The sequence below is a fragment of the Phacochoerus africanus genome, chromosome 4, assembly GCF_016906955.1.
Source record: "Phacochoerus africanus isolate WHEZ1 chromosome 4, ROS_Pafr_v1, whole genome shotgun sequence".
Classification (NCBI taxonomy): domain Eukaryota; kingdom Metazoa; phylum Chordata; class Mammalia; order Artiodactyla; family Suidae; genus Phacochoerus; species Phacochoerus africanus.
In genome coordinates this window covers 126,239,531-126,262,866 of record NC_062547.1, presented here as the reverse complement: position 1 = coordinate 126,262,866, position 23,336 = coordinate 126,239,531, and the positions used below count along the sequence as shown (strand labels likewise).

The 23,336-nt window shown below is 40.4% G+C and overlaps 1 protein-coding gene across 1 annotated transcript in view; it reads right to left on the bottom strand.

The window, feature by feature from the left end:
• SNX2 (sorting nexin 2) overlaps positions 1 to 17,190 on the bottom strand; it is a 58,460-nt gene extending 41,270 nt beyond the window's left edge. Inside the window, exon 1 of the mRNA XM_047778501.1 lies at positions 17,022 to 17,190. Coding sequence (XP_047634457.1) covers positions 17,022 to 17,129 — 108 coding nt within the window. The 5' untranslated portion in view covers positions 17,130 to 17,190. The remainder of the gene's footprint in view (positions 1 to 17,021) is intronic.
• Positions 17,191 to 23,336: the final 6,146 nt, after the last annotated feature.

Genomic DNA, 23,336 nt, shown 5'->3' with positions numbered 1-23,336 from the left:
CTAAGGTCCTACTTAGAGCTTGTACACTAACTTCATTTTGAACAAAGGTATTTATCTTTAAAATATCAAAACTTCCTAGGGATCAAAAGTTCTAGGTTCTGGTTCTGTTTGCACACTAACTTGTCTATTGTCTGCATAAAAAACTTCCCTAGGTAGGAGTTTCTTGCCTATACAATGAGAACAACACCAGGATTGCTATTATAGTCGTTTTTAAACTACCCACTTTATTATCTTACAATTTTTTTCTTTTTTGTCTTTTTGCCTTTTCTAGGGCAGCTCCTGCGGCACATGAAGGTTCCCAGGCTAGGGGTCGAATCGGAGCTGTAGCCACTGGCCTATGCCAGAGCCACAGCAATGCGGGATCTGAGCCGAGTCCGACCTACACCACAGCTCACGGCAACGCCGGACCCTTAACCCACTGAGCAAGGGCAGGGACAGAACCTGCAACCTCATGGTTCCTAGTCGGATTCGTTAACCACTGCGCCACGACGGGAACTCCGATTACCTTACAATTTCTAAATCTAGAGTAATCTAACTTGATTTCCTTTCACATTTAACCTTGCTTGATAATTTTGAGAAAAATAAAGCACCAAAATTTGTAAAAATTAAATGCAACTTTAAAAATAATAAATCTCAACTCACTGCTCTAACTTAATGCTTATGTAGTGAACTTGTGACCAAATCTCAAAAGAAAAGACATTCAACAGATGCCAACCCCAAAACAGCCCAGATGTTGGAAGTATTACTTAAAGAAAAATTTTAAGGCTTTTCTAAGCTCCATAAAGTGAAGATAAATACAACTGAAATGAATTAAAAAACAATCACAGCAAAAAAAAAAAAAGAAACCTACAAAAAAAAGGAAAAAAAAAGTCCAGAACTGAAAAAAAATTATCTAAAAGTTTACAGAATGGATTCAATAAAAGAATGAAGAAAACATGAAAAAGTGTCAATGGACTTGAAAATAAACCCATAAGTATGCACTCTGAATAATAGAAAAAAAGAAAGTTGGGAGTTCCTGCTGTGACTCAGTAGGTTAAGAACCTGACATAGCATCTGTGAGGATGAAGGTTTGACACCTGGCCTCACTCAGTGGGTTAAGGATCTGGTATCCCTGAAAGCTGGGGTGTAGGTTATAGGTGAGGCATAGGCCTGCAGCTGCAGCTCTGATTTGATCCCTGGCCCAGGAACTTCCATATGCTGCAAGTGCGGTTGTAAAAAGGAAAAAAAAAAAGTTGAATAAAATGAATTTTTTAATTATATTCCCCAGGGACCTAATCTAACATTCTTGTTGCTAAAGTCCCTAGAGAGATAAAAATTTCTTGCAGCAATACTTAGAGAAAAAAATGGTTGAAAATTCCTTAAATAGATTCAAGGAGCAAAAATGTACAGATTCGAACCTCAGACAGGATAAAAACAGAGAAAACTATGCGTACACACATTATCACAGAGCTAAAAATAAAAGTAACAGGTGAAAAAAAATGAAAGAAGTGAGAGAAAAAAACATTTTTACAAGGGTACATCAACTCAAATGACTGTAGATTTCTCATCAGAAATGAAAAAAGCTAGGAAAATAGTTAAGAATAGTTTCAAATTGATGGAAAAAAGAGCTGTCAACCCAGAAATAATCTATAAACAGCAAAAATACCCTTCAGGAATAAAGTTGAAATAGTTTTCAGATGAAGTACAAATAAGAGAACTCATCATCAGCAGACATGGTCTTAGGAAAAAAAAAAAAACTAAAGGAAAGTCTCTATGTTGAAGAAAAATGATATAAAAAGAAACACTGATCTAAAAAAAGGACACAATGAACTTCTCTGCAGAACAGATACTGACTCACAGACTTTGAAAAACTTATGGTTTCCAAATGAGACTGGTTGGGTGGGAGTGATACACTGGGGGTTTGGGATGGAAATGCTATAAAACTTGGTTGTGATGATGTCTGTACAACTATAAATGTAATAAAATTCGAGTAATTAAAATTTAAAAAATAAAATAATGATTATAAAAAAAATACTGAATGAAGGGAAAACAACAGAAATGCTAGATATCTGAATGACAAGAAACTACATTTTCCCTCTTCAATCCTTTGAAATAGGTAAGACGGCTCAAATTAAAAATTGTAGGAGTTCCCTCCATGGCTGAGTGGTAACGAACCCAACTAGCATCCATGGAGATGTGGGTTCAATCCCTGGCCTCACCCAGTAGGTTAAGGATATGGCAATGCCGTGAGCTGTGGTGTAGGCCAGCAGCTAGAGCTCCAATTGGACCCCTAACCTGAGAACTTCCCTATGTCTCAGGTGCGGCCCTAAAAAAAAAAAAAGTAAAAATTGTAATATAGTACATAGTTATAATACATGTAGACTGCTAACAACCTATAATGTATTACCATAATTGAATGTTCATATTACACTAATATCTTAGGTATTCATAGTCCTCTCACACAAAAATTAGAGAAAGTAGAACTAGTATATTTATAGAACAAAAAGTACCCTTTATCTCAAAGTTCAGTGCCTGAGAGTGGAGGACAGGATGGAAATGGTGTGGATGGTGAGCAACTCCAGGAATGGCTATGGTGGCAGCCATCATCCCACTGTGGGGAAGCTATGAGGCATGTACTTTCTATGGATGCCCATCCGTCGGCAGCATTGGAATCCTGTTCTCAGCTGCAAACAGAGCAGTCAGGAACAGTCAGCCACTCAATAAAGGCTGTGAGGACTCACTTGTCCTTGCCTTTCCTTGTCTCTTTCAGCTTCCTAGTAAGTTCGAGAAGAGCTGTTCTTGGAGTTCCCTCGTGGCTTAATGGGTTAAGGATCTGCTCTTGTCACTGCCTGGCACAGGTTCAATTCCTGGCCTGGGAACTTACACGTGCTACAGGCATGGCCCCAAAAAAGCAACAGTGATAGTTTCTAGGTGATGAGAATTATAGTAGTCCAAGACAGGCAATAAGGAGGCATATATTCTTTTCTTCCAACATCGTGATCTGGTAGTTTGCTGGAGATTGTTTTTATAAAAAGTTTCAAAGTTGCTAATATTTCTTCAAAAAAAAAAAAAACCCACAAAAAAAATCTAATGATGTAGATTCCAATCAAGATTAAATAAGTCCACCTGAACCTCTTCTACTGATGAACACTAAATGCTCTGAACAGAATACAAAAACAACATCTAAAAGTAAATAATAGTCAGATTGGGGAGAGAGCCAAAAAAGTGAAAAATGATCCTTAAGAGGATGAATTTCATGATTTTTTTTTTCTTCTTCTCTCACCCAGCTTTTCCTGAGAATGGTCCCAAATGCAGAAATACACTAGGAGTATGTGAAGAAATGACTCCCCCTCCCCACAAAACACAAAGAAACAAAAAGAACCAAAACCAAAACCTCATCTATTTGGGTATAACACCAGGGCCCTTACAACCTAGAGAACACAGGCGGAAAGTTCCTCTTTTCTCTTCTCCCCTGCCCTCTCCTTTCCTCTTTTGTCCCTGCCATGAGCCCAGACTTAGTTGCTTACTTGCACGACATAGCAGTGATGAGAGCACAAGCATCAAAAACACCAAGAGAAAATCTACTTCTCTAGTCAGTTGAACCAGGAAAAGGGGGCCCAGGAGCATCAAGAGCAGGGGACAGAAATCATCACTGGTATTTCCTCTCCCTTCTTTCACTGCTTTTCTACAAGGCTGGTCGAAGCTGAGCTGAAGCAGACAGCTAAAACCCTAAGAGAAGCATAAGTTTCTGGGAAATGGCCTTGGAAAAAAGAGATCGGCATCTCTTTCCCAAAAGACAAGGTCTGTTTTCTGTCCGTATAATAAAGATAATGTCTCTTATTGTACAAAGAACATGCAGACTTATTGCCTATTATAAATGATTTAGGTTTCCTAACCTCAGGTTCCTCAGCTGTGACACAAATCAAAGGCTGGTGCAACAAAGGCCTGGACCCCTTCATCTCATCATCCTGGCAAGAGCAGGCAAGGGAAATGGTCACAAACGAGCTCATGCTACTTGCAATGCTTTGAGTAATAAAGTCCTTTATCCTGTCAATTCCCAGCAGCCATAAAATAAATTAATCTGTTAGCTTACCAGGAGGGTAAAGTTTCAGGCCATTTACAGTTCTTGAATGAAAATCAGTGACCTTGAAGATAAATCATTAGGAAATAGCCAATGTGAATAACAGAGAGGGAAAAAGAAATAAAAATGAACAGAACATCAAGGATCTGTGAAACAATATAAAAAGGTCTAATATTCATGTTACTGAGTCCAAGAAAAAGAGCAGTGCAAAAAAATATTTCAAGAAATGATGGCTAGAGAGTTCCCATTGTGGCTCAGTTTGTTAAGAACCCAATTAATATCCATGAGAATGTGGGTTCAATCCTGGCCTCACTCAGTGGGTTAAGGATCTGGTGTTGCCGCAAGGTGTGGCATAGGTCATAGATGGGGCTTGGATCTGGCATTGCTATGGCTGTGGAATAGGCCAATGGCTATGGCTCCTATTTGATCCCCAGCCTAGGAAAACAAACGATGGCTAGAAACTTCCCAAATTTGGCAAAAGACATCAATTTACAGATTCAGAAACTGGCAACTCCGAAAAGGACTTCAGAGAAAACTAGCTGCAGCCGCATCATTAAAAATGACAAATCTGATAAATAAAAAATTAAAAACTTGAAGCAACTAAAGAAAAACAAAAAATTAAACTGATGGGAAGAATTAAAACAACTCATCTGTCACATCAGAAATCAGAGACCAGAAGACAGTAGCAAAAAATCTTTTAAGTACTGAAAGAAAAGAATTGCCAATGCAGAATGCCATATCCAGCAAAAATGTCCTTTAGGAATGAAGATGAAAAAAAAATGATTCTCAGATTAAAGAAAACTATAGGAATCTGCCATCCCTAAATCAACTCTTAAAAAAAAAAAAAAAGTGCTAGGAGACTTTCTTCGGCCTGAAAATACATAAGAAAGTAACAAAAACTTAAACCTTTAGGAATAAAGGAAGAGCCATAGAAATGGTAATTAGGGAAATAAAATAGACTATGTTTCTTCTCTTAAGTTATTTAAAATGTTTATAACCAGGAGTTCCCATTGTGACTCAGTGGGTTATGAACCTGACTAGGATCCATGAGGACATAGGTTTGATCCCCAGTCTCAATCAGTGGGTTAAGGATCTGGTGTTGCCATGAGCTGTGGTGTAGGTCACAGACACCAGCTTGGATCCTTTAGTGCTACAGCTATGGCAGAGGCCAGCAGCTTTGATCCGATTTGATCCCTAGATGGGAACTTCCGTATGCCTCAAATGCAGCCCTAAAAAAGCCAAAAAAAAAAAAAGACACAAGGGAACTAGAAAATATTTTAATGAATTAAAACAAAAATACAGTATCAAAAACACTGCTTACAAAGAAATACATAGGTAAATGACAACACTCAAAAAGAAGACTCAAATCAATGATTCAAGCTTCAATCTGACAAGACAGAGGAGCAAATTAAACAGCAAGCAGAAGACAGAAATGAAATTTAAAAACAAGATAAAAAATAGAAATCAAGAAACCAAAGACCGATTTTTTTGAAAAGATTTCAATAAAATGACAAACCTTCAGTAATATTAAAGTAAATAAGCAAACAACGAGATGACATAAATTACCAATAATGAATGGTAATTCATTACCACTGAATGAAAAGGGAGAGGCATTACCTACAGACCCCACAGATATGGTAAACGGATAATGGAGCATTATGAGAAATCTATGTTCATAAATTTCACAACTTACACTGAATGGACAAATTCCTTCAAAGTCACATATCACCAAAGTTCACCAAGAAGAAATACACCACCAAAAAATCCAAAGATAATGAATTTGCAGCTAAAAAATCTTCCAACAAACAAAACTATATGTTTAGATGATTGCACTAGTAAGTTTTGTCAACACTTAACAAAGATATAAGACTAATTTCATACAACTTTCAAGAATATAGAAGAGGGGAGTTCTCTTGTGGAGCACACAGTAGGTTAAGGATCCAGTGTTATCACTGCTGTGGCCTGGAAACTTCCAAGTGGTATGGACACGACCAAAAAAAAAAAAAAAAAAAAAGGAATATAGAAGGGAGTTCCCATTGTGGTTCAGGGATAACAAACCTGACTAATATCCATGAAGACACAGGTTTGATCCCTGGCCTTGCTCAGTGGGTTAAGGATCCAGCATTGCTGTGAGAAGACAAAGCTTGGATCTCATGTTGCTGTGGCTGTGGTGTAGGCCAGCAGCTACAGCTCCACTTCAACTCCTAGCCCATTACCATATGTCTCAGGTGCGGCACTAAAAAAAAAAAGGAATATAGGAGTTCCCGTTTTGGCTCAGTGGAAATGAATCTGACTAGTATCCACGAGAATGCAGGTTTGATCCTGGACCTCGCGCAGTGGGTTAATTACCTGGTATTGCCGTGAGATGTGGTGTAGGTTACAGACACAGCTCGGATCTCATGTTGCTGTGGCTGTGGTGCAGGCTGGCAGCTACAGTTCTGATTCAACCCCTAGGCTAGGAACTTCCATATGCAGCAGGTGCAGCCCTAAAAAGAACAAATAAATAAATAAATCATAATTAAGGGAGGAAAAAAAATATGAGTATTTTCCTTCTATGAGCATGAAAGGGGTAAAGATATCCACCCTCACTAATTCTTTCAATATTATACTGGTGGTGCTAGGTAGCGCATTAAGGCAAGAGGGAAAAAGGCATAAACAGAAAGAAACTGGAATTCCCGTCGTGGCACAGCAGAAACGAATCCGCCTAGGAACCATGAGGCTGTGGGTTCGATCACTGGCCTTGCTCAGCGGATTAAGGATTTGGCGTTGCTGTGGCTGTGGCGTAGGCTGGCAGCAACAGCTCTGATTGGACCCCAGCCTGGGAACCTCCATATGCCACAGATGCGGCCCTAAAAAGACAAAGAAATAAAGAAAAAACTACATCAAAAAAAAAAAAAAAGATTAGAAAGAAATGAAGAGTTCCTGTTGTGTTGCAGCTGAAACAAATCTAATAACCATAAGGATGTGGGTTCCATCGCTGGCCTTGCTCAGTGGTTTGGGGATCTGGTGTTGCCGTCAGCTACGGTGTAGGTTGCAGACGCGGTTCAGATCCCAAGGTGCTGTGGCTGTGTGGATGCTGGCAGCTGTAGCTCCGATTTGACCCCTAGTCTGGGAACCTCCATATGTTGCAGGTGTGGCCCTAAAAAGCAAAACAAAGAAAAAAGAAAAGATTAGAAAAAAATAAAACTAATTAATTAATCAAAGACAACATGATTGTCCACATAGAAAATCCTGAAGACTCCACAAAAAACCTACTAGAGTGTTTTGCACTTGCAGAATACAGGGTCAACATGCCACCAATGAGCAAATATAAAAAATGTAAAAGCACCCCAAAACCATAAATTACTTAGGCATAAACAAAACATGTACCATATCTGTATGCTGAAAACCACAAACACTGATGAAAAAATCAAATAAGACCTAAATAGAGAGAAACAGGATACTTAAGGCTTAATGGCTTAGTCGTGTTAATACATTAATTCTCCTCCAAACTAATCAATGGAATCATCACAACTCCAACTAAAGTCTTGGCAGGAATTTTTGGTAGGAATCAATGATCTGATTGTAAAATTATACGAAAAGGCAGAAAAACTAGAATAGCCAGAACAATTTTGAAAAGAACAAATTCAGTGGATTCACACTACCTAATAACAAGTCTCAGTTACAGTTATCAAGACAGCACAGAACTGTCAAAAAGACAGTTAAAAGATCAATGAAACAGTCCAGAAATAGACCTACACACATACATGCTCTATTGATTTTTGACAAGGATGCAAAGACAACCGAAGGGAGAAACTTTGAAAGTCTAGCTTCTTTAACTTAGTATAAAACATGTGAAATTGATTGATGTTGTTGCCACGCACTGAAAAATACTATCAACCAAATGAAGACTTATAGAACATTCCACCCAATAACAGAATACACACATTCTTTTCAAGTGCACACATAATATCTACTATGAAAGGTCACATTCTGAGCCATAAGACAATTGTAATGACATCATTATCTTTCAATAAATGGTGCTTGAACAACTGGATATTTATATGAAAAAAATGAGCCTCAACTCATAAGAAAATCAACTCAAAATCAATCCAAAGTCTAAATATAAAAACTCAATCTATAAATTTATAGAAGAAAACATAAGCAAAGCCTTTAACGGCCTTAGGTTAACATAAGCAAAGCAGGAGTTCCCGTCGTAGCGCAGTGGTTAACTAGGAACCATGAGGTTGCGGGTTCGGTCCCTGCCCTTGCTCAGTGGGTTAACGATCCGGCGTTGCCGTGAGCTGTGGTGTAGGTTGCAGATGCGGCTCGGATCCTGCGTTGCTGTGGCTCTGGCCGGTGGCTACAGCTCCGATTCAACCCCTAGCCTGGGAACCTCCATATGCGGCGGGAGCGGCCCAAGAAATAGCAACAACAACAAAAAAGACAAAAGACAAAAAAAAAAGAAAAAAGAAAAGGATAATTTGAACCTTAAAATAACGCATTTTGCTATGTGAAAGATACTGCTAATAGCTAATAGCATAAAAAGACAAGCCACAGACTGAAGAGAAAATACCCCCAAAACACACATCTGCCAAAGGATTTGTAATCAGAATATACAAAGAGTTCTCAAAACCCTATAAGAAAACCCATTCCATTTTCAAATGGGCAGAAGGTGTGAAAGAACACTTCACCAAAGACAATTTTCAGATGGAGAATATGCAAAAAGATACCATTGTTAATCATTAAGGAATGGATATTAAAACCACAATAAGATAACAGTACACACCTCTTCCAACGGCTAAAACTCAGTGGTATGCTGGCAAATATTTAGCAATCAGGTCTTCAGGAGAGAGGACCCTGAATTTTAGCTTTTTTTAATTTCTGTGGCATAAACATGCCCTCCATGGCTGATTACTCCCAACTGAATGTGGACCTAGGGAGTATGTACTTTCCACCGCACAGATATAACAAATACATAAACTTAGGAGCATAGAAAATAGTGAAACATAGTAAAGAAATGAGGAAGTGATGAGTTTTAAATATTTATTACTTTTGTTTTTAATATAATTTAGTTACGTTTATATAATTTAATTTTTAACAATGGCTGTTTACTAACCAGCTTACAAAATTCCTGAAACTCTAAAGATCAGATCTTTCAAGCCAGTATAATCTAGCCCCAAGCATGCCACTGCCTGAAAAAACTACCACCACCAAGTGCTGACAAGGATGTGGAACAAATGAATTTTCAATCACTGAAGAAGAGTCTGGTAGTTTCCTTTTTCTTTTCTTTCTTTCTTAGAATCTTTAACTGCATTAGATTTCAGAGATAAAATGGATGGAAACCTTGACCAGAGACTAAAATACGCAAACTAGCTGCCCTGAAGGCTCCTTGGGATCAGCATTCAGGATTCAAACACTCAATAATACATACAAAGTGTGACTCCCAGAATAGGAATGAAATTTCAATATTAAAATAGCTTTTATGATACTTGGAAATACACTGACATGCTTGTGTCTTGAAGCATCATGCTTTTGTTTTAATGAAACCATATATTATCAATTATCAGACCTGGCAACACTGTCCTAATGGATATGATCTTGAATTTATTATTAACCATTAACTTGTGAAACTAAAAGCACATAACTTCGTCTCCTACGCGTTGTCGCCCAAGAATCTTTCTGGCAGAAAGTTTGGCAGTTTCTTAAAAACTTAAACATATATTTACCACACAACCAGAAATCCTACTTCTAAGTATGTTGCCAAAACAGATGAAAACTGTGTTCATAAAAAACCTGTACATAGATGTTTATGCTGTGTCTACTCATTAATGCCAAAAACTATAAACAGCAGAAATGTCCTTCAACAACACTGATACATACATACAAAGGAATACTAATTCAGCAGTAAACAGGAATGAATTGCTGATAAACGCAGCATCATCAATTAATATTGGATGTTTTAGGTTACGTTAAAGAAGCTACTTTCACAAAGTTTCATACTGCTTTATTTACACAAAGTATAATTCTATTTAAACTATTGGCAAAAACAGATCAAGTGGTTGCCAGAGGCTGGGAGTAGGAAGAGTTAATTACATGAGCGAATTTTTCGGGGGTGATGGTAGGTAGTGTCCTTATCCTGACTGAAGTAAATTTTATCACAACTAAAAATTATCATCACAGGAAAAAAACACAAGAGTTCAATTTTATAACAAAGTGGACCTTTGAAAATTAACACTAAAGATAAATTTTACTCTTTTTAAGAAAGAAATATGAAAAAAATTGAGCACTTCTGCCTTAAGCAACTTCACAGAGTAACATTTTTTCAGGCACTAAAAATAGTTCATTCTGGAGTTCCTGTTGTGGCGCAGTGGTTAACGACTCCGACTAGGAACCATGAGGTTGAGGGTTCGGTCCCTGCCCCTGCTCAGTGGGTTAACGATCCGGCATTGCCGTGAGCTGTGGTGTAGGTTGCAGACGTGGCTTGGATCCTGTGTTGCTGTGGCTCTGGCGTAGGCTGGTGGCTACAGCTCTGATTCGACCCCTAGCCTGGGAACCTCCATATGCCACAGGAGCGGCCCAAGAAATAGCAAAAAGACAAAAAAAAAAAAAAAGTTCATTCTAAACCCTTAAATTTAATGGTTTCCAAAGAAGGTGGTCACCTAGAGTTATACCACTTCATAAATCTCTATCTAGTAATTTTCTGTGTTGTTCCCTTTAAATACCTGGTCACAAAATGTCTTTGCTCTGAAACACAGGTAACTTACAGTGAAATTTTCAAAAAAATTAATACATTTAAAGTTGGATGCCTAACTAAAGATTAGAAAACAGAATTAAGAAAACAAAGGGTTTCCTTAATTCTGTTTCTTAATTCTGTTTTCAGGGTTTCAAAGATCATCTCTATGCAATTAAGTGACTCCAATCTTCTATATTATTTCCATACCATGTGCATATTTTTTTCTTTTTAGGGCCACATCTGTGGCACATGGAAGTTCCCAAGCTAGGAGTCAATCGAGGCTGCAGCTGCTGGCCTATACCACAGCCACAGCAACACAGGATACGAGCCATGTTCTGCAACCTACATCATAGCTCACAGCAACAGCAGATCTTTAACCCACTGAGTGAGGCCAGGAATTGAACCCACATTCTCATGGATACTAGCTGGGTTCGTAACTGCCAAGCCACAATGGGTACTCCCCATGTGCATATATGTATTTCAATTACACATATATCATGCGTTTTGCAGGTGTTTGTTCACAAAGCTGTGTTTTTGTGTTGACTCCTGTTGATTCATATACTCTATGAGGGCAGAAACTACACTTCCACAGTCTGGGTTAGTGTCAACCATTCAATAAATCTGACAGACTCTCAAATTTCTATCTCTAGTCCAACCAGTGTTTCCAGCTGCCTGATAGTATCTTCATTGATATAACTTAACCCCAAATGAAACAAACTTAAAATTCCTTCTCCCAGACACTTAAGGCTTAAGATGACCTCTTTTTTTTTTTTGGCCATGCAAGTTCCCCTGCAGGAACTGAACCAGTTCCACAGCAGTGACCCAAGCCACACCAGTCACGATGCTGAGTCCTTAACCTTTAGGCCATCAGAAAACTCTTTTATTATTTTTACTTTTCTTCTTGAGGCCTTTAACCTCAGACTTAAAATAACCTCCCACTTAAATTTATCCCTCAGACTGCTAGCACATTAATCTTCCTAGGTGATCATGTTACTGCCCTGAAAACTTTCCACAGCTCTCATGTGCCTGCATAACTAATTTCAAAGCTCTTCCCAATCTCACCATACACACCTGTAACATCCTATATTCAGCCGCCTAGAATTATTTATGGTTCTGTATAATATGGACTAAACCTTAAGTGACACTTGCTATTCTCCCACACTGACATTTCATTCCACCCTTCAAGGTCTCTGTTAATTACTGCCATCTCAATGGCTTTTCCTAGCCAACATCGGCATTTACTGTTCAACTACTATGCGTAAGGAACACTGATAGGAATTGGAATCTCTCCCATTTCACTGGTATATTCAGTGCAAACTGGTGCTTTCAGATCTACAGTCACAATCAGTCTAAATCAGAGTTTTTTGTAGCCTCTTCTCCATTGGAGAGTTACTGTCTTCAAAGACTTGCATTATCTTGCTGATACCTGCACTCCCATTATCATCTAAAAAGGATGGCAGAGAGTAAATATTCAGGTTTTAATTGAAGTCAATCAAGTACAGTCACTTACGGCATGGAATTACATGGTGGGAAAGGAATTCCAAAACACGTGAACCTACTACACGGAAATTTCATTTAAACTGCTCTATAAACTTTATCATGCGACAGTGTTAGGGAAACTGTAGCTCTCAGATTAACTTCAAGTGACTTTAAGATTTCAGGTTTGTCCAAGAACCATGTATAAACATCTATATAGTCAATTGATTTTGAAAAAGAATGCCAAGACCATTCAGCAGAGAAATTAAAGAGTCTTTTCAACAAATGGTTCTGTGACAAATGGACTGCCACATGCAAAAGAAGCAAACTGGACCTTACTCCACACCATATACAAAAGTTAACTCAAAACGGGCTAAATATAAGAGCCAAAACCATAAAATTCTTAGAAGAAAACAGGTGTAAATTTTCATGACCTTGGATTGGAGGCAGGAGATTCTTAAATATGATGCTGAAAGCATGAGCCACAAAATAAAAAAATAAATTTGACTTCATTACATTTTTTTAAAAAAAAAAATGTGCTTCAAAGAAAACCACTGAGAATATCAAGACAACTCCACAGAATGGGAAAAAATAACTGGAAATCATGTATCTAATAAGGAATGTGTACCAAGAATATATAAAAAATTCATGTAACTCAATTTAAAAAAAGTCCAATTAAAAAATAAGCAAAAACGGAGTTCCCGTCGTGGCTCAGCGGTTAACGAATCCGACTAGGAACCATGAGGTTGTGGGTTCGATCCCTGGCCTTGGTCAGTGGGTTAAGGATCCATCGTTGCCGTGAGCTGTGGTATAGGTTGCAGACGCGGCTCAGATCCTGCGTTGCTGTGACCCTGGTGTAGGACTGGCTACAGCTCCAATTCAACCCTTAGCCTGGGAACCTCCATATGCCGTGGGAACGGCCCAAGAAATGACAAAAAAAAAAAAAAGGAAAGGAAAAAAAAAAGCTCTGAATAGATATTTCTCCAAAGGTGTACAAACAGCAATAAGCACATGAGAAGATGTCTTCAGGAAAATACAATCAAAATCACAATAAGATACCATTTCACATGCATTATGGTGGAGAGAATCAAAAAGTTAAATAACAAGTGCTGATGAGATTGCTGAAAAATTGGTTACCTCATCTATGGCTGGTGGGAATGTAAGATGGTGTGGTCATTTTGGGAAACCCATTCCAGCAATTCTTCAAATGACTAAATGGAGAGTCACCATATAACATCTGAACACAAATGTTTATTGAAGCATTACTTATCGATAGCCAAAATGTGCAAACAACACAAATGCCCAACAAATGACAAAATGTATAAACAAAATGTAGCATAGCCATACAATGAATATTACTTGGGGATGAAAAGGAATAAAATATAGACTTTCAAAACAGTCTGCTAAGCAAAGGCAGTCAGTCAAAAGACCACACATTACATGATTTCATTCAAATGAAATCCAGAATAGGAAAGTCTATAGAGACAGAAAGTGAATTAGTCGTTGCCTAAGGTTGGGGACAGAGGGGTTTAGGGAATGGGGATAGGAGGTGAGAGTTAAACGTACAGTTTCTTTCTGAGGTGATGAAAATGTAAAACTGCACATACCTGTGACTATACTAAAACCCATAAAATTGTATAAGCTAAATGGATACACTGTATGATATATGAATTGTATTTCAATAAAGCTATTTAAAAAAAGAATAGGCATATAATATAAATTAACTGACTTTTTTAAGGTGTTGCCTTACCACTCGATGCCGCTTTAGGGCAAATATCTTTTAAGCTTAGAGTTACATCATTTAAAAAAAAAGGTAGTATTTCCACACAATGTAAATGCTCACCTCCCAGATACCAAAAAAGAACATGTTTTTGCCATATTTTTTCCTTTCTTATTCCCTTCCCTGCCCCCTATTCCAGCCCTTCACCACTTTGTTTCACAGTCACAACAGAAACATAAACTAGGGGTTTAAAATATGATTTAACTACTGAATACAGCCTTATGTGACAGTTCTTAATTTTGAAAGGAAGGAATTTAATATTGGGATAAAAATATACTCATAGCATACACATACACTAAGTTGTATAGTCAGTACAAGCTTAACAATTATGACTGTGAAGCTATCTATAATTTGATTTTCACTTATATGGATTTCAATTAATCTGTCTTTCTCGAAAAGCCGTCAAGGGAAAAAGTTTCTACACGGATAATACCTTTCTTCTTTTTTTTGCTTTTTAGGGCCACACCCTCGGCAAATGGAGGTTCCTAGGCTAGGGGTGAATCGAAGCTGTAGCTGCCAGCCTACACCACAGCCACAGCAACGCCAGATCCGAGCCTGTCGGTGACCTACACCACAGCTCATGGCAATGCTGGATCCTTAACCCAGTTAGCGAGGCCAAGGATGAAACCTGTGTCTGCTCCATGCACATCCCTGCTTCCTTCTCCATCAGTGGCCTCCTGGATACTAGTTGGATTCATTTTCACTTCGCCACAGTAGAAACTCCTGAATAATATCATTTTTAAAACTATGATTTACTTTAAAAAAAAAAAACATACAGACATTAATTTGTATGTCTTTCTTACAATTTACAGCTTAGGTAATAACTATTCAATGCAGATGATCTGCATCAGAATCACCTCTGGCTTTGCAACTCATTATTGTCAACAGACAAGAAGCAATGTCATTAAGAAAAGTTTGTTAAAAATGAAGAATATTGGCTTATCCCAGCCCTCCAGAATCATAATTTGCACTTTAACAAGATCTCTAGGTAACATATAAAAAGTCTGAAAAGCATAATCTAGAACACTTAATTAAACACGCAGATTATAGTGAGGCAAAGGCATGTGCATTTCAAACAAGAATGCTATGGTGTTTCCTGCGCACTGAAGTTTGAGAAGCACTGTTCAAAAGAAAAGTGAGTATACTGAAAAACATTCCTTTAGAGCAGCTTTGGTATACTAATAAATACTGCCATATTCTTCCCCAAACAGCTTGAAAAGCAAAACAAAATTCTCAATTTCTTAACTCTCAGTTATACTACCTTAAAATGACCCTGAATGAGTCTCATGAAATAAAGGGTTTAGATGATCAAAATAAACTTAAAAAAAAAAAAGTTCTTAGTGCACTAAGCAAAACAAATTTATTCACACCCACAATTCTGTAGATTTTTACTGAAAAAAGTCAAATATCTTATTGAAAAGTCCCATCTAAATGGGAAAAATAAATTATAGTTCATTTTACTCAACTTTCCAAGACCCTAATTAAAAAGAATGTTTAAGTGTTCACAACATGCTAGCTTGCACTATGTCAATTAAGTTTTTTCTGATCCTTGCTGGTGGAAAACCTTTGTAGCCCCTCACAGGAAATACAGGTCTTAGGATCCAACATAGACACTAACCTTCAATACACTTTAAGGTAGGCTGCAGAGTGTATACAAAGGACTAAAAGGATATTAACCTCAAAAGGCAATTTACATGCAAGACAATTTTTACCGATTCCCAAGAGATGTTGGTTTAGACAATTCAGCAAACATGCAAATGTTCAAAATTTTGTGAGGAACACAAGGATGATCAAAGCACTATCCCTAGCCCCAAGAAGCACACAATCTTGAGAAGTGGGGCTTGGCCAGGAACTTGCATATACAATTAGAAGAATGTGGTCAGTACTGAAAACAGTACCCCGAAGTTCCCAGTTTCAGGTACCTGAACGTCAAATAAAGGATATTTTACTGTAATTTCCCAACTGATTTCGTGCATAGTTGAACAAGCTAGGAAAGCGTACTAAAAAGCACTTTATAAGGAATTATAGCCCAAAGTAAACAATTTTCTGGGAAATTTGCTTATATTTTAATACACATATACATACTTAAAGTTGGGCTATGAGGTGTGTGTGCTCTCAACAAAAGCAAAGCAATTCAAACATGAACTTGATACAGGAGGCCCAATACAGTTAAGTTCATCGAGGGCGTTTCCTTTGACAAAAACAGGAACATTTAGCTTCAGAGATCGCTGATCATGCGAGAAAAGAGGAAAAAGGAGTGAAGATCTGTTTTCATTTCTCCCCTGGTAAATTAAAAAAAAAAAAACCAACCTCCCCCAGCCCACAGGAGTTTCCTGGACTCTTAACTTTATATTTTATCAATACTATGGCCCTTTGAAAGCCTAGAAACTTAAGAAGACAAACAAAATAGGTCAAATGCAGGTACGTATTAACACGCCAAAACAGAAGCCCCTCCCTCAAAGGGAACTAGGGGCCGCGAAGGGACAGGATCGGGAAAAGTGCATTCAAACGCTCCCTACAGCGCCTAGGACACTCAGCATTCTGTACTCTGCTGTCCCCTTTCAGAGGCACACCCTCCCTTGGGAAGGAAAAAGCAAGCACCCCTTTAAAGGAGCTGCGGAGGTCGCCCAACAGCGTGGTGAGGTTTGTTGGGACCCAGGGCAAGACCTCTGCTCTGTAAAAGGAGGTGCAAGTGACACTGAGGAGGGCCAGCGGGGAAAGGACACTCCGATGCTCCGTCCGGTCCTGGCCCCTTTGGAGATTAGGCTGGCCCCGGCCCGCAGACTGCTCTCGTAAGGAGGCCTAGGGGCCAAGCCAACTCGAGCCTATTGACAGGTACCCGAGGTGGGGCCCGGGTCACAGGTGTCGCCCCAACCAGGTCCTTGCAAACCCGGGGGGTGGGGAGAGACAAGTCAGGGCAGGGCAAAGGCACCTAAAGGTGAGACGCGCGGCGGGGGCGGAGCGCGGCACCCACAGCAACGCAGGCTCACCTCTAGAGTGGAGACAGTGCTGGTGAACAGGTCCTCTCCGTCCTCCAGCTCCTCAAAGTCGGTGGGTTTCCCGTCCCCCAGTGGAGGAGGTTCCCTCTCGGCCGCCATCTTCGCTCGCCCAGACTACTGCGCGAGCGGGACCTCGCGGACCTGTCACGTGAGCACGCACGGCTGGGCTGGCGCGCCGGCCGCCAGGCTCCCCCGCCTCCCCAGCCAGCCTCACGCGGCCCCGCCCAGCAGAGCGAGGCCCCGCCCCCGGCCCGGTGACGCCACCCGCTCCGAGTTGGAGCGTGCAGCCCCGCCCCTTTGCCCCTCCTTCCACCTCCACATCTGGGTGGTGGTCACTTTCTCACTGCCAGCTTGCAGTACTGACTTTTGTGGAAGAATCTTAAAGAGTTTTGTTACCACGTCGTCTTCTTAGCAAGACTAGGCCAAAAGATTTCTGTTGTCATTACCAGTTTTAAAATCTCCTTTAGGAGTGTTAAGAACTTGAAGACCACTCTTTGGGCTTGGATTATGCACAGACTAAAGCGCAAGAGATTCAGGACTGGCGGAAGAGAGACATCTCTTAAATTTCTAGACTGTTCCACAGAACTTTCTGACATGATGGAATTATTCTGTATCAGTGAAATGTGACTAAATTCACATTTAATTCAGACTGAGGAACTGAATTTTAAATTGTATTTAATTTTAATTACCTTAAATAGTCACATGTGGTTAGAGGCTACCTATTGGACAACGCAGCTCTAGATAACAAAAACGTCCTGAATAACTTGTCTGAAGTTTACTCCAATTTCATTACAAGCCATACAGTATTTTTCCTCAACAAAGTAAGAGTCAGAAAGGCTGGAAGAATGACAATTAGGAAAAATCAGTGGATGATTGGTAAGAGTACCGTACTTGGTTCCTTCTGCCAATTACTAGATCATCACTGTGGGAGGGTCTCCTGGAGAATTTCAGCTTAAATTTCTTTATTTAAATGGGAATGTTACCTTACCCATCTCACTGCATAGGATTTTTGTCAAGCTCAAATGAGAAAATACGTGAAAGTCTTCGGAAAGATAAAGAGTGCTATGCCAATGCAAGGTATATTCTTAGAAAATTAAAAGGGGGCATAGCAGATAGCAACCTGAAGTTTTAAGTTTGCTGGAGAAGAAGGCTTCAAAGGGATCTCTCTCTCTCTCTCTCTTTTTTTTTTTTTTTTTGGCTTTTTAAGGGCCAAACCTGCAGTATATGGAAGTTCCCATGTGCTAGGGATCTAACTGGAGCTGCAGCTGCCAGTCTATACCACAGCCACAGCAAAGCCAGATCTGAGCCGAGTCTGCAACATACACCACAGTTCACAGCCACACTGGATCCTTAACCCATTGAGTGGGGCCAGGGATTGAACCTGTGCCCTCTTGGATACTAACAGGGTTTGTAACCCACTGAGCCACAATGGGAACTCCGCCCCACCCCCCGTTTTTTGTTTTTTTTTTTTGTTTTTTTAAAACAGGGATTCTTTACAAGTAAAGTAAATACAAGCCCTCAGCCCTCATTTGCCTGGGAGTTTGAAGGCCTGGGTTCTACCAGCTGTGTCCAAGACTTACTTAGCAGCACAGGAATTATCATTTTTTAAAAAATACACTGGGAGCAGAAAGTTTTTCTACTCATTCTTATTCTTTCCACCCCTAAGTTTCTGAATTTCTGTGATTAGTATCAAGAAACATCAACCTGAACTATGATTAATTTAAGTACACCAAGGTCCAAATGTTGCTTGGGTGGGTTTGATTCATGGGCCAGTTGTCCCTACCATGCTGCCATCACCATTGCCATTGTTTTCTGCCTAACTGGAATAATCACCTGTTGAGGCACATTCACTGGCCTGCATTCTACCTCCTAGAGACAGTCTGGAGTGTGTCACTGATCAGAAACTTTAATATCTTTTGAGACATCACAGCCTGTTCTGAGGAGACTCTTCTCTGTGTCTTTTTTTACCTGTGCCTCTGTTTATTGCTTACTTCTTTTTGTCTCATGTTATGGTCATTTATATTCACAGCTTATCTTTTTCTTTTAAACTGGACATCTGAATTAGTTGAGATATAGATCCAGCTGCTTGTAACAGAACCACATTAAAAGTGGCTTTAAAAAATTTAGTTTCATCCCTCGTGTAGGATGATGAGGATTTTATGAGATCATCCAGGGGATATAGGTGCTCTGCCTTCCCTAGGATATAATCTCTTCCTTGTTGTAAACGTTGGCTCATCACCACAACCACATTCCAGCAGGCAGGAAAGGAGTAAAGGGAAATGGAATGATATCCCTTCCCCTTCGGGGCATAGGTCAGAAATTGCCCACACCACTTCTCTCCATATTCCTTTGATCAGCTCCTTGGTTAAATGGTCATCCCTACCTACAGGCGACTAGGAAAGACCACTGTGATTACACCGCCTAAGAATGAGGGGTTCTCTTACCCTGGAGAAATGGAGACTGTTGTAGGGAACCTGCCATCTCTGTTATAAAGCATTCATTCACTCTTCTCATGGTAGCATACCAGAATTTCCTTCTGGATAATGATTCTTTCCCACCGTTGGCTGGAAGTCTCCTCCAGCTCAGGAATGGAGTGTCTGATCTAGGCTTAGGCCAAATGTAGCACGGAGTCCTTTTAAACTTTTTTTTTTTTTGTCTTTTTGCCTTTTCTAGGGCTGCTCCCAGGGCATATGGAGGTTCCCAGGCTAGCGGTCCAATCGGAGCCGTAGCTGCCGGCCTACCCCAGAGCCACAGCAACGCAGGATCCGAGCCTCGTCTGCGACCTACACCACAGCTCATGGCAACGCCGGATCCTTAATCCACTGAACAAGGCCAGGGATCGAGCCCGCAACCTCATGGTTCCTAATTGGATTCGTCAACCACTGACCCACCATGGGAACTCCAAAGGTGCTGTAATTCTTTTTTTTTTTTTAATATTTATTTTATTTTATTTTTTGGCCGCACCTGAGGCATGGGGAATTTCTTGGGCCACGGGTTGAACCTGCGCCACAGCAGCAACCAGAGCCACTGCAGTAACCAGAGCCACTGCAGTGGCAATGCTGGAGCCTTAACCTGCTGCACCACAAGAGAACTCCTCCTTTTAAACTATTGATTGGTGGGAGGTAAGATTCTGCTCCATTTTCCCAAACTCTCAGCAGCTTTGATTGTCTTTCTTTCCCTATTAAACCTAAATTCCACCAGGACTTTATTTATTCTTGTTTTTCTCAGCTCTTTTTCTTCACTCCTTTGCTCTTCTGTTTTATCTTCTCTGAAATCCCAAATTCAATCTCTAATCTTATATGCATATGGCTAAGAGCATTTGAAAAATAAACCCCAACCTCACCTGGAGAGCCTGTGAGTCCACAATTTCTAACCCCAACTCTCCACTACATAGATATCATCATTTATTTCTTCTCCAAATTCTTCAACTATTCTTTCCAGTAGAGGTTCTAGAAATTCATTTTTTCCTCTAGCATCTCATCACCTTTTCTCCTCATTTTTATCATAAGACTTAGCCTGCTCATTCAATGACATGAAGTAAAATCTGCTAGTGAATCCTTCAGCCATTAAGCATGATGGGAGTTCTCTCTGTACTCCCATCACTCACTGTCTACACCTATGACATGGTGCAATGATCATGGCAACTTTTCTGTCACCCCCTAATAATCTGCAGAATCGTTGAGTCCTGGAGATCTTCCTTACTTGACTTCAGATCCTAGGGAGCCATGTATTAGTTATTTATAACCGTAAATCAAATTATGCCAAACTTAGCTTTAAAAGGCAAATATTTGGGAGTTCCCGTCGTGGCTCAGTGGTTAACGAATCTGACTAGGAACTGTGAGGTTGCGGGTTTGATCCCTGGCCTTGCTCAGCAGGTTAAGGATTTGGCATTGCCATGAGTTGTGTGTGGTGTAGGTCGCAGACACGACTCGGATCTGGCATTGCGGTGGCTTTGGTGTAGGCTGCTGGCTACAGCTCCAATTCGACCCCTAGCCTGAGAACCTCCATATGCCATGGGTGCGGCCCCAGAAAAGACAAAAAAAAAGGCAAATATTTATTTTCTCTTGATTTCTGTGGGCCGGAAATTCAGGTGCAACTTAGCTGAGTGCCTCAAAAGGACTCAGGGTCATTGCGAAATTGCAATAAAGGAATTAGCAAGACTGCAGTCAACTCAAGACTCAACTGGGGGAATTGCCTTTGTGGCTCAGCAGTTAACGAACCCGAACCCGGCTAGGATCCATGAGAATGCAGGTTTAATCCCTGGCCTGGCTCAGCAGGTTAAGGATCCGGTGTTACCATGAGCTGTGGTGTAGGTCGCAGACGTGGCTCAGATCCCATCCTGCTGTGGCTGTGGTGTAGGCCAGGCCAGCAGCTGTAGCTTCAATTCAACCCCTACCCTGGGAACTTAAACGTACCATGAGTGCGGCCCTAAAAAGCAAAAAACAAAACAAAAACAAAAAACCCCAAACAAACAAAACAAAAGACTCAACTGGAACAGGATCTGCTTCCAAGCTCACTCACATGCCTGGTGGCAGCCTCAAGTCCTTGCTGGCTGTTGCCTTGCGATGTGAATTCCTTGCTACACAAGCTTCTCCAGCTTCTCATAGGACATACCCTCAGCTTGCTAGCCCTAGAGTGAGAACTCTAAGAAAGACAGAGTGAGCCGAGAAAGGACAAGAGAGGCTGAACAGACAGAAGCTGAAGTCTCTTTGTAACCTCACCTCAGAAGTGGCATTTCATCACTTTTGGTGTATTCTGTTCACTAGAAGCTCACACTAAAGGAAAGATAAAACAGTGTGTGACTATGGAAGTTCCCATGAGGCACAGTGGGCTAAGGATCTGGTGTTATGGTGCAGGCTGCAGCTCCGGCAAGGGTTTGATCTCTGGCCCAGAAACTTCCACGTGCTGTGGGTGTGGCCAAAAGAAAAAAAAAAGAAACAAAACAAAAAACCAGTCTGTGACTAAAAGGAAGCAGGGATCTTGGGGGCCATTTTAGAGGTTGCCAAAACCCCCAATAGTGTTTAGTACTCAGTAAAGTAAATACCCTGCTAATAGCTTCAGTGAATAGATGAATGTACATACGACACTCAGAAGAGAGGGCTCAATGGAAGATACAGATTCGGTAGTTACAGGCCTCGTACATGATCGGACTCACATATGTGCAATAACATGTATCTGTCTTTCTCTGACTCATTTCACTTAGAAATTCTATCTCTAGGCCCATCCTCATCACTACTATTTCCTGAACACCAGAAAGGGAGACATACAGATTATAAGAGTCTGAATAACAATCAAAAAACCCCCTTATCCTTTTCCTTCCTTCCCTTTTCTCATAATGTAAATGATCCCTGTGCTGCTCTCACCTCAGAATGCCCCCTGGAAAACCTCACCCTGTGTCTCTGGGCCATAGTTTCCTGCAACCCACCTGCTGCCCACTTGCCTGGCTCCAGGTGTCCCTAGGCCCACTACTCCTGTCACGGCCAGCTTCACGGCCATGAGACCTGTGCAGCCACCCAGCACCCTGCACTCAGAAGCACTCCACGCTTAATTTAATACTTTGCGGTCACTGTCTTGAAAGTCCAAGATAAGTTTGAACAGGGGGCCCTATATTTTCATTTTGCACTGGGCCCTGCCATTATATGACTGGTCCTGACTCCAGTCTGCCAGTTATGACAGCACCAGGGGACAGGGGCGGGATTGGGTGGCCCATGTCCTCCGGGGCAGAGACTCTCCATTCAAGAGACTTGCCCACGTGGCTTTGGTGGCTTTACCTGTGGCTCTCATTTCTACAGTGCTGGGAGGAGCAGGAGTGGATGTGGTAGACACTTACATATTAATAATTTTTGTCCTATCGCACATTCTTTTGAGGACAAGAAGTCAAATCCAACCATAGTTATGCGTGTAAGTGTATATGGTTAACTTTACAAGGACTAGAGCATGTCAAGAAAGGCTTAAAGCAATTTTTCAGTAGAATAGAATATTAGCAACACTATAAAGTAGTTAATATTTGATATTTCTAAGGAGATACATTTATGGATACAGACCTCTAGGGATAGGATTATGTACCTGGTTGAGTTGAAATGGGAATGGAAACTTTTTTTCTTTTCTTTTTAGGGCCACACCCATGGCACGTAGAACTTCCCAGGCTAGGGGTTGAATTGGAGCTACAGCTGCTGGCCTACACCACAGCCACAGCTACTAGGGATCCAAGCCACATCTGCAACCATGGATCCTAGTCCGTTTCCTTAACCGTTGAGCCACCACAGGAACTCTGAGAATGGAAATTATTAAACATGGAGAAAAGAT